Source organism: Labeo rohita, unplaced genomic scaffold (genome assembly GCF_022985175.1).
Source record: "Labeo rohita strain BAU-BD-2019 unplaced genomic scaffold, IGBB_LRoh.1.0 scaffold_985, whole genome shotgun sequence".
NCBI lineage: Eukaryota > Metazoa > Chordata > Actinopteri > Cypriniformes > Cyprinidae > Labeo > Labeo rohita.
Window position 1 is genome coordinate 11,262 of NW_026129948.1, and position 12,875 is coordinate 24,136.

The window sequence follows — 12,875 nt, forward strand, 5'->3', positions numbered from 1 at the left end:
GCGTGCAGGGCAGTGGCAGCCTGTCCAGCGGCGTGATAAGCCCTGCCCACGAGAGCGGACGAAAGCTTGCACGCCTTGGATGGGAGATGGGGCCGATCCCGCCAGGTGGCAGTGCCTCGCGGGCATAAATGCACCGCGACAGCGCGCTCAAACTGGGGGACCGCCACATAACCCTTGGCTGCCCCGTCGTCGAGGGTGGCGAGGGGAGAGAGGCTGGGGCGTGGGCGAGATGAATATGGAGCCCGCCACATCCTCACCAGCTCCTCGTGCACCTCCGGGAAGAAAGGCACTGGGGGGGAGCACGGCGGTGCCGCGGATGACCTCCCCAGAAACCAATCATCCAGCCTTGATGGATCGGCCGGAGGTGTTTTAGGCACCTCCAAACCGATCTCCTTGGTGGCTCGGAGGAGCATAGCCGAAAGTTCAGCGTCCGCCTCAGACGGGGCAGCGACCGCAGAGGAGCGCTGACCCGCCGGGACGTCCGCCTCACCTTCCGACTCCCCCTCTGATGCTGAAGCAGACATCTCTACCTCCTGTGGAGCACCAAAGGAGACACTCGGCCCGGCTTGCGGGGAAGTGTACTGCTCTGGCCACTCGACGGGACCGCGCGGTGATGCAGAAGTCCGCGGGGCTGTGCTAGCCGACGGAGCGTTCTGCACGGTCACCTGCAAGTCCCCCAAGTGCCTTGCCGCGGTAGCCGAAAACCCTTGACGGGCTAACGACTTACCGCGGGAAGGCAACGAGGGGAGCCTTCTCGCGCACGAGCGGCGGGACTTTAATGCGGCCATGGTCATGCGTTCGCAATGAACGCACGAATCATCCGTGAACGCTGCCTCAGCGTGCTCTCGGCCCAGGCACGTGAGGCAGTGATCATGTCCTTCAGCTAAGGCGAGGAAACTGCCGCATAGAGAAGCGCACGGCTGGAGAGGCATCCCGGGAAAAATGCCCTCGACAGCCGAGAGAAATCAGCTCTTTTAGATCCCGGTTTGCCCAGGGAGGGCCGCGGCACAACTGTGCACTCAAACGGGGGGAAGCTCCCTGGAAAGCAAAGGCTTTTCTGGCCGTGAAAACGGCCGCCTGCAGGATCTCGCTGGCGGCTGCCAAACGCTCTTTTAGATGAAGCTCTTTTAGTCTTGGCAGCACGCCAGCGAAGAGAGAGAGCGTGAACTCACAGGAACTCTTTTTTTTTTTTTTTTTTTTGTTGTTTCTTTTCAGTCTTCAGGCTGAGACGAGGCTCCGAAGCGAAAATCTGAATGAGTGGTTGGATGCCGCCATCTTATATACCTGTATGTATGGGGGAGTGGCTCGACATGCAAATACCACTCGCCAATGTTCATTGGCCTTTTGAATAAGGCTCAGAGATGATTGGACTCTCAAGCGAGTTCCCATATGTAACGTCGTAGTGAAACGACTGAAAGGGAATGGAGAAATTATACTTTTAAATATAAGTAATTTATGTAATGCTACACATGTGAAAATGTATATCAAGGATGGAGCCTTTGATGTCTGACTACTTCGGAGGATGCAACCTTTAAAATGGGATACAGCTTTCATTACATTATATTGTGCACAGACATGGGTGTTGGAAGCAAAAAACATTGCTGGAGTAGATGCCATTTCTTGTGTTCTGGTACCTTTTAATTTAACAATTGCTTTATTGCTTTAAATTATTATCACACACACACAAAAGTCTTGTCCAACCCATATACAATCATTCTGATGCCCATGTGCACAGTGTATAGACAGCATTCTAATGAAGTTTTCATGCTTTACACATGAAACTAGTTGCCACGGGAAAAGGATGCTGTTTCCCTCAACATATGAGGGCATGACTTTACGTTGCCTGGCCACAACTTATCATGTTCCCATTTATTAATACGTTGTGGCTTCAACAAAAAAATAAATTAACTCCTTCTCTGGTCACAGTATGTAGTTAATATATTTTGGAATCTTGTTAATTTGTGCTGTTTTTTTTGTTTTTGTTTTTAAAAGCCTACATGGTGAGCAGATCGGCCTACCTTTATTACAACAAATACCCATTTGTCTGAAATGAGAGATGTGTTTTATGTGGTCTTATTTACATTATTTTGTCTAACTGAAGCAGTTAAATATATAATTCATGATAACAAACTGAGAAACTTGGACATTACACTGTTCAGAGTATTATTATTTGTTATTTAGATATTTAATGTATACTTCAATTTTATAATCGATAAAATAGAGAAACCTTTTGGTGAAAACAAGCAAATATATCATATTTACAGCACTAATTTCTTGGCAGAAAGGCAGCATTTAACAGCTTTCAGACAGTCTGTTCTTTGTTTTTCAGGTGTCTTTGGTAAAACTGATGAACTAGTGTCAGTGACGGAGGGGGATTCTGTCACTCTACACACTGGTCTCAATGAAATAAAGTCAAGTGATGTGATAGACTGGAACTTTGGACAAAATGGAGATCGTATAGCTAGACTCAAAGAAAACGAAAATGACATCACAATATATGATGATGTTCTTAATGGAATATTCAGAGGCAGACTCAAAGTGGACAGTCAGACTGGAGATCTCACCATCACGAACATCATAACCACAGACAGTGGAATTTATGAAGTAGACAGCATACATGCCTCAAGCAAGAGATTCAGTGTCACTGGTGAGTATCTAATACATTTCAGTGTTATAATTAGCTTATTGGTAACACTTTATAATAATGTTCAGTTGTAATTTATAAATGATTAGTTAATGATGAAATAAATGTGAATAAACATGTAAACCCTTTCTCTCATCAGCACAGAATTGTGTTCTGTGTGGAGTGTGTGGGATCTAGTGATAATGTAAACCAGTTTTACCCTTCACTGAAGATCACATCAGGTGCACAGCGCTAAAATGCTCCATGTGTTTACCATCTTTTCCCTCGCCATTCAGCCCGTACATTGCAGTACACACAACAAATATTGAAAACCTGTTGTGTAAACACATGAATAAATCATTTACAAATCTTTCTGCATCCCCTAATCTAAAGTGTAAACTATTCATCAGTTGTAAATGTTTTACAAACCCGCCAGTTACAGATTGTGTGGGTATACACATTGGTGGGGAAAGATCTATGAATGATAAGTAAAACATTTTCAACTGATGCATTGTTTGCACTTTAGATTAGGGGATGCAGAAAGATTTGTAAATGATTTATTCATGATGTGATCTTCAATGGCGGGTAAACATTTCAATGATTGACATTTTAATTATTTATAATTGATTCATAATATATTAACTAGTAACTTATTAACCATTGACTAAGGATCTGTTTAATTACTTCATGATATCCTATTTTTTAACAAAGATAACTTACGATTTGTAAATCATTAGCATATTACTTAATCATTTGTGAAGGAACAGTAATGATTTGTATATTATTAGTTCATCATTATCTAATCACTTGCAAATGATTTATAACTTAATCTACAAAGCATAGATGAAAATACTAACATATTACTTATTAATCGTTTATGAATGCATAGTCATGTTTTGTAAATTATTAGTTACTTATTAACTAATTACTTGTAAATTACTTGTAAATGAATTAACAAAACATACACAATTTGTTAGCTTATCACTTAGTAATCTTTTATAAATGTTTTGTAAATGATTATTTCATCATTAACTTTTGCTTATAAATGACTTACAACTGAACGTTATTATAAAGTGTTACCAGATTATTTACAATTTGTCACTGTGTGCTACTGTATATGTTCTGGAATGTAATTGTTAAATTGTTTCCTGACACTAAAGTGCCCTTGCGGTCCTGACTACATGCCCCCGGTCCACGATTTCTATCGAGGGGACCCTGCCACCCTGGTTCCGATTTCTACCAAGGGGGACAACCCCCACCCACCTGTCCAGCCATTTCTCCCTCGTAATGCCATTTCGCCCCTGCCCCTCCTGAGGTCTGTGCACGCCACAGTGTACAAGACAAAAAGTCTTACAAATATAAAACAACAAAACAATTTCATTAATCATATTACAAAACTATACATCTTGGTAGTAGGAGCACATGTAACATAATATTTATAAGCCTATATTCACATTTTACTCTTTTGTGTATTTATGGGAACCATATGGGAACTGTTGGTCTAAATAATACCAACAGTCATAAATGTAATTTAACCTTCACCAGCAGCCGTGATGAATTTCTTAGCATGTCACTAACATAAGCCCGAAATTGATATAACTATATGTTTGGACCAGGACAGTATATTGTCAAGTTTCACACCCAGAAAGAAGTGGGGGCTGGCAGATATTCTGGGTGGGCATTTGCATTTTTTTTTTTTTTTTTTCGTGGTGGGGGGTTATAGTCTAGAAGATATTTACACTGTAGATTTTGGTATATTAATTATATTAACTATATGATATGCATACTAAAAAGCCTAAATTTCAATCCATTCCATCGGTCTGTATCACCACAGAGTGCCTTTCAACCCTCACAATACTCACATTTTGGTCTTAATTTCCCATTCGCTTTATGTCATGTCATAAATAGTAGACACTTAAGTGCTATAGAAATATATTTCCCACACCCTTTTTTAGGTAATTTTGGGCCATTATTAGAAGCGTAAACCATAAGATATGTCCACCTTGTCATGGACATATATAGTCGTGGCCTAATGGTTAGAAAGTCAAACTTATAACCTGAAGGTTGCGGGTTTGAGTCTCAGGTCCGGCAGGGATTAATACGGTGTCTGACAGAGCTCAAAGCGCTGCAACTTCAGAAAACACATGCAAACAGAAAAAAATGACAACAAGTTAAGAAAACATCTTCATCAGTTTGACAACACAAGCGCTGCAAATCCTCGCAACGCAAACACAAATACGGAAACGCGCAGCAAATTCTCACAACACAACCAAACACAGAAAGGCGCTGCAAACACACAAACGCGCTGGAAATAGCATGGACCACAACGGAAATGTTTCAGGGGGACCTCAAAAAGTGATGAACCCAGCTGGAATCTGAATTTTGACCTGATTTTAACCATTAATGAAACATTGCAGGGTTTTTTTTTTTTTTGTTTTTTTTTTGTGAACATTATGTTTGTTTGTTTTTTTTTCTTAAGTTATTTGTTATTTTATATTAAGCATATAGCACGGTGTAAGCTATTTTTATTCGTTTTGTTAATAAAAGTACCATGATTAATTTATAGGATAAGTGAGTTTAACGTTGTATTTTGTTGTTGCTTGAATGGGATTCAAGCAATTGACGCGCTAATTTAAAAGTGAAAGTAAAATGTGCACTGGGCTAATTTAAAAGTGAAAGTAAAAACAGGGAAATGTTGCACTGGGCTTTTACAAGCTATTTGAAAAATTTAGAAAAGGGGTGTGGCATGCCTATAACACCTAAACAAAAATTCAAAACTTTACAAAAGTTGGAGAAAACATGTGTCAGATGACCATAGGTGGAGATCGCCATATGACATTTGAATTTAAAAAGGCTTCAACAACACGAAATTTCAAAAGTAAATTGCCTTAAATTGCTATAACATGCTCATATAATCACAGAAACACTAGAACTTCATACCATATGATAGATCTCCTCATGCTGAGCAACTTTGCCTCAAGAACCTTTGCTGTCAATCAAGTCGTTCATTACATATTCACAAATATGTGAAAAACCTACTTTTGCGAACTAGTCCTAGGTTTTTCCCTTAATCTCGACCAAACCACTGCAGTAATACTCTCTGGACTCTCTAGATCAATAATTATCAAAAAAATGTTGAATTTTGTCCTTCAGTTAGCTATAACGGGGTCATTTACAAAAGTGGCGTGGCCACATATACCCAAAAGCCTATCAAACCTAAACAAAAACTCAAATCTTTACGCTGAATTGGTGAGAACATGTGTCAGATGATTCTTAACAAGCATGCAAAGTTTCGTGAAGATCAGTCCATAGGTGGCGCTATAACAGTTAAAAAGGCTTTAAAAACACAAGCTGTATATGGTAAATGGCTTCAAGTGGCTAAATAAATGCTCATATATTCACACAAACACTAGATCTTCATATCATTTGATAGATCTCCTCATGATGAACAACTTTGACTCTTGGACCATTACTGTCAATCCAATTGTTCTTTAAATATTTCATATTATTTAAAAAACCTACTTTTGTGAACTAGTTCTAGGTGTTTAACTCAAAATCAATAAAACCACTGCAATAAAATTGCCTAGACTCTCTAGATAAACATTTATCAAAAAAAAAAAAAAAAAATTAAACATTTGCATTTAGATAGCCACTTATAATAAGATCATGATCGACTGTACCCAAGTCTATAAAACCTAAAAGAAAATCACAAACCTAAGTAAAATCATCATCATATGATTTTAAACAAGCCTGCATTTTAAAGACATCAGGCAAAAAATGGCAATGTAACAGTTATAAAGCTTAAAAACAATGTCATGAAATTACAACTATAACCACTAGATGGCAGTAGAAGACCACTAATGGCTCATTGAAATGAACAGTGCTATTCACAGATTGTTTTCCATTAATTTCAATTCATGCAGACTAAATCACTGTTATAACATTTCAAATCACATTTAGTCAAAGTTTAACACTTCATTTAAACACATATATCATATTTTACAATAATACAAGATTATGATTACAGTGAAACCTGAAAATGATATATGTAAAATCTTAAAAAGACAAGACTTGCACTAAACATTTTGTCACCTACCATTTAATACACAAATCTCTTATGTGCAACAAAATGTCTGTGTGTGTGTGTGTGTGTGTGTAGTAGTAATGCTTAATGAACATTAATATAACAGTTTAACTATTTAATTTCTGTTTGTGAGTGTATTCTCCATCATGGATGTGTTTTAGTGTGTTAGCAATATATTTTGCTTTGGACTACATCTTAAATCCACACAACTTTTTATGATGCTAAACAGGCATGCAAAGTTTCATGAAGATCAGACCATAGGTGGCGCTATAACAGTTAAAAAGGCTTCAAAAACAAAATTTCTATGGTAATTGGCCTCAACTTGCTAAAAACATGCAAATATATTCACACAACCACTAGATGTCCATATCTTATGATAGATGTCCTCATTCTGAACAACTTTGCCTCCAGGACCATTGCTGTCAATCCAACTGTTCTATTATGTTATATGTTAATATTATGTATTAACATATATAATATGTTATATTATTTAAAAAAGAAAAAAACTACTTTTGTAAACTAGTCCTAGGTTTAAAACTCAAAATCCATAAAACCACTCCAGTAACATTCTCTGGACTCTCTAGGTAAACAATTATCAAAAAAATGTTGAACATTTGCATTTAGTCAGTGAAAACAGCACCACTTAATAATAAGACCATGATCTGCTCTACCCAAAAAATCTATAAATCCTAAAAGAAAACAAAATTTCACAAACCTAAGTAAAATCATTATCATATGATTCTAAACAAGCATACAATTTTATCAACATAAGGCAAAAAAAGGCAATGTTACAGTTATAAACTTAAAACAATGCATCGCTCTTTAAAACGCCATGTAATTGCAACTTTAACCACTAGATGGTAGAGTAGAAGACCACTAATGCATTATTAAACACACTACACTGCATTTAATGGCTTGTTTTCAATTAATTTCAATTTATGCATAGACTAAATCGCTCTTATAACATTTCAAATAACATTTAGTCAAAGTTTAACACTTCATTTATTCAGATATATCATATTTGACAATTTCAGTCTTGGGAAAGACGTGCAGTCATATTGACCGAGTCCAATTCCACGCTGAGAAAAGAGATACTCTGCATTGGGGAGCACTGAGAGAGCTCAATGCGCTGAAACTTCAGAAAATGCATGCAAACAGAAAAAATGACAACAAATTAAGAAAACATCTTCATCAGTTTGACAACACAGGCACTGCAAATCCTCGCAACGCAAACACAAATACGGAAACGCACTGCAAATTCTCACAACAACGCGCTGCAAACACATAAACCCGCTGCAAATAGCATGGACCACAACGGAAATGTTTCAGGTGGACCTCAAAAAGTGACGAACCCAGCTGGGACCTGAATTTTGACCTGATTTTAATCATTAATGAAGCATTGCAGAATTTTTTCATGAACTTTGAACGTTATATTTATTTGCATATATTTATTTATTTATATATTTATTTGCAATTAAGTTAATACCGGTTCACAGTTAAGTGTGTAATTCATCAGATTAGTCTAATAATATCCAAAAGATCAGTGAATTATATGATCAGTATGTTAAAATAAACAAAAAACTCACCTTTTAGTTCACCAACAACACCTCTACTCTGACCAAAAGCCACTGAACAAATAATCAGGTCCCAGCTGGGTTCGTCACTTTTTACACTTTTTGCTATTTGCAGCGCGTTTGTGTGTTTGTTCGTGTTGTGAGAATTTGCAGTGCGTTTCCGTATTTGTGTTTGCGTTGCGAGGATTTGCAGCGCCTGTGTTGTCAAACTGATGAAGATATTTTCTTAATTTGTTGTCGTTTTGTTCTATTTGCATGTGTTTTCTTAAGTTGAAGGGCGTTGAGCTCTCTTGGCCACAGTACAAACGAGCCAGGTGGTTGAGAACCACATCTCTGTGAGTGCAAACTAAATCTTGCGAGTGAGCTAGAATCAGCCAGTCATCGAGATGGGGCAAGGTCAGCCTCCGCGACCTTCGTAAAAATGCGAGGCGAGCTGTAGTTACCCCAACCCCACTAACAGCAGGTTTCTGTCAGTTAGGAAGTTGACGGATGGAAGCCAGAAAAGAGCAGAAGCAGGAGACGAAGTAATAATGATAAAAAGGAGCAGAGTTTATTGAATAGTCTTAGTTGCGTGTGTCTCAATGCTCAGACTTCGTCTGGAGAACACAAATTCAACAAGTACTGTTATACCAAACTGGTTCACAACAACATCCCATAAACGTTGAGTTTCTATAAACATTCCCTTGTATCTCTTATTCATGAAGACAAACAGCCCTTGAAGCTACACAGTCATAAGACTAAACAACAATGGAAAATACATATATAAAAAACAACTATAATATATATATATATATATATATACACACACACACACACACACACACACATATATATATATATATATATATATATACAGGGGTTGGACAATGAAACTGAAACACTGGCCAATATAGTGTTGGAGGTTTCATGGATATGTTTGCACAGCCTGGTGGCCTATCTTCACTGATTGCACACTACACCAGTAAGAGCAGAGAGTGAAGGTTGACTATGTGCACCCAATGGATCAAACATTGTACCCTGAAAGTAGTGCCTTGTATCAGGATGATAATGCACCAATACACACAACAAGGCTGGTGACAGAGTGGTTTGATGAACATGAAAGTGAAGATGAACATCTCCCATGGCCTGCACAGTCACCAGATCTGAATATTATTGAGGGATGTTTTGGAAGAGCGAGTTAGGAAAAGTTTTCCTACGCCAGCATCACGTAGTGACCTGGCCACTTTTTTTTTTTGCAAGAGGAGAATAGCTTAAAATCCTTCTGGCTACTGTGCAGGACTTATATTTGTCATTCCCAGGATGAAATGATGCTGCATTGGGCACAAAAAGGCTCAACAACGTACTAATTGTTTTTAAAAAAACAGGTGTTTCAGTTTTATTGTCCAACCCCTGTATATATAGGGTTATAATATATATAAATGACTAATCAATTAATGAATCAATAAAATGAATATATAAATTAATATGATGATTATTGTAAATGATTAAATGGAATAATAAAATGATGAAATGATTAATGATTATAAATGAATGAAGAATAAATAAAGAATATATAAAGATAAAGCAAAACACAACACAAATGTATGGTTGCTCTGAGGCAAAACACACACAGTTTGCATTTGCATCCTTCAAAAAACAATAGGTTTCTGTGTAAGTACTGGTACTTCTGATTGGGCTGAGGCTGGAATTTAGCAAGTTTGAAGTAAAAGTACTTGATGGATGTATAATATGTGTCAGGAGCATTTATTCAGTATTAGGGATGTTCATTTCGGTTATTTTTCCTAACCAACACCCGACGCTTGTTAACCGATTATTAACCATTAACCGACAAGACTTTATAATATATATATATTTTTTGATAGTCATTGTGATAGTCATTATCTATAGCATTTCACTGATTTCTTTTTATCTAATTATAAAAACTTAAAATGATATTGTCAGTGCCTCAGAGACAAACCTCCCTGCATTTATCTCCAATCAAACTGATGAAAAAAGATGACTTAACAATTTACTTAATGTATTATCCTGCGTACTACAGCCTTCATCTTTCAGTTGAAATTTCAGTAGAATTGCAGTTTCATCTTTCAGTAGAATTTACTGTTTGGCCTCTGAGCTTCAGAAATTAATTACAAAAATTAATCATTTTCCAAGCATTGTTTTAATAAAAAATATATTTTTATTACAAATTAATTTGGGCTAACAAAGAAATTGAGTTTACAGAAACTTTTAATAGTACAGAGACCTTCTGTTTGTCAAAAGATCAAGGGATATCTACTACAAATAAGGATAGATGCTATACACACACCACTCTTCTGACTAACCAAATATATATTTTAGTGTGTTTGTTTCATTCATCAATTGGATCACTATTGGATTGCAGATTGCCATAGTAAGTATTTTGTTGTTGGTAGCATTTCTCATGCCATTGCCTCCATATGCAAATTCATGAATACATGATTTGAATAAAACCATCTGCTAAATAAATATATTTGGGTGGGAATTCACTCAGATGTTGTCACATCTAACTCTAACTTTATTTATTTATTTATTTATTTATTATTATTATTATTATTTAAACTTGATTTTATGTACACATTGTCTTACACATTTGCCTGTTTTTGTTTTGTTTTGTTTTGTTTTTTTTCTCCAGTTGTGTCTGTAGGTCAAACACATTCAGGGCTGATGGGAGAGTTTGTCACTCTACAGACTGGTCTTACAGATACACAGAAATTTGATGTGATACTGTGGAAGTTTGGACCTCAACACTCTGCTATAGCTGAAGTCAATATAAAGACTAGAAATGTCTCTACATTTGATGGTCCTGATAACCAATTCACACACCGACTACAGCTGGACTATCGGACTGGATCTCTGACCGTCACAAACACCAGAACCACAGACTCTGGACTTTATGAAGTTGACATCATCAAAAGCAGCAGTTACACCATACATAAGACATTCAGTGTGACTATAGGAGGTAAGTCGATCAAACATTTCAGTGTAATAATGAATTTATTTAGTTCAGTATTTTAGATTAATAATAGCATGTTTGTGCTTATTTATTTTTTTTATTTATTTATTTTTTTTTTAAGTTAAGAAGTATTGTATTGTACGGTTTCTTCTGACTAAGAAGATAATGAAAATTATATATCATGATGCATTGTTCACTTATCAAACACCTATGTATGTCATAATGTTGGTAGTGTTCGGTATTCGGTGAAGTCACGTGTTTACTTGCACTATATCATTTGATCTAATGAACACATTTTTCTTCTTCTCTTTATGCTGCCTCTCTCCAGCAAATGTCCCATTAGGCCTAAAATTCTGCTTTTGGAATTGCAAAAATTGCTGTTAAATTTAATCTCAGACAAGTCTTAGACATGACACATTGAGAGATGTTAACTGAAATTATTCTGCATTGTCAGTCTTGTATATGTCACTTTTCTGTATACGTTTAATGAATGTCTGAGTAGCTGCTCCTCAATATTCATTACATGTCTGTTGTAACAGGTGAAGTGAAGCTACTGTCAGTGAAGCAGGGAGAATCTGTTAAGATAAACACAGAGACTAAAATACAGGATAGTGATTCCATACTGTGGATGTTTGGAGACACTGTCATTTTGTCACGGTCAATTCATAATGCAAAAAAACAAACCATCCCATATGATGTTCCTGGTGGGAGATTCAGAGACAGACTGCAACTAGACCATCAATCTGGATCTCTAATCATCACAAACATCACAACTGAACATGCTGGACCTTATAAACTACAGATGACCACCAGCAGACACACAGTAAATAAGAAATTCCTTCTTAATGTCGAAGGTAAGTCAAATCTGTCATTTTAATTATGATCATAATATTTTGAACAAATACAGTAGTATTTATTACATTTGACATTTGATTTTGTTATTTTAAATGGTAAGTTTTTTTTTTTTTTTTTTTTTTTTTATTAAATGACAGCAATACATTGCATTTACTTCACTGTATGTGGTTAAAGGGAGCCATCAGATCTGTGTGAATTTCAGGCACAAAAAAAAAAGAGTTTTAGAGGTTAAATCAGACCTCTATGAGGTAAATGAAGAGAAGTTTGCACTAATTTAAACTGTTAATTTATATATTAAACTGTTCTAGTTTGTCAGTCTCTCAAATAGGTTAGGTGTAAAATACTAAAATCTATTTGTAAAGGAAATACTAATATTACCTAAAAACTAAGTTATCTCTTGAGATTAGATGTTATTTGAGATTCATTTAAATGGTTATATTGGTCAGGTTCATTTCAGTAATTATTACATTGATACTGTCTGTTAGACAGAGACGGATTAAAATGTATTTTGTTATTTTTTATTTTTATTTTTATTTATTAATTTATGTATTTGTAGTTTTCTCACTTGACCCCTTTAAATCTTAAATTGAAGTTAAAAGACACAAATGCACTTAATAACATTAATATATATACATATATGTCTCACTTTTATTCTCTGCAGAGAAGAATGATCTGGTTTCCACACAGGTGGTTGTGAGCAAAGAGATAAAGGTGGGGCTCACAGACCAGAGCTTTATAGTCAAAAGTATACGTTTTAAGGTGCCAATG

At 36.4% G+C, this 12,875-nt stretch overlaps 1 protein-coding gene across 1 annotated transcript; it reads left to right on the forward strand.

Moving 5' to 3' along the window:
* The first annotated feature begins 803 nt into the window (after positions 1–803).
* On the forward strand, positions 804–12,129 carry LOC127162618 (uncharacterized). Its single transcript, XM_051105413.1, has 4 exons — positions 804–858; positions 2,330–2,647; positions 10,932–11,258; positions 11,792–12,129. The coding sequence occupies exons 1-4, from the start codon at positions 804–806 to the stop codon at positions 12,127–12,129; spliced, it is 1,038 nt and encodes a 345-aa protein (XP_050961370.1).
* The last annotated feature ends 746 nt before the right edge of the window (positions 12,130–12,875 follow it).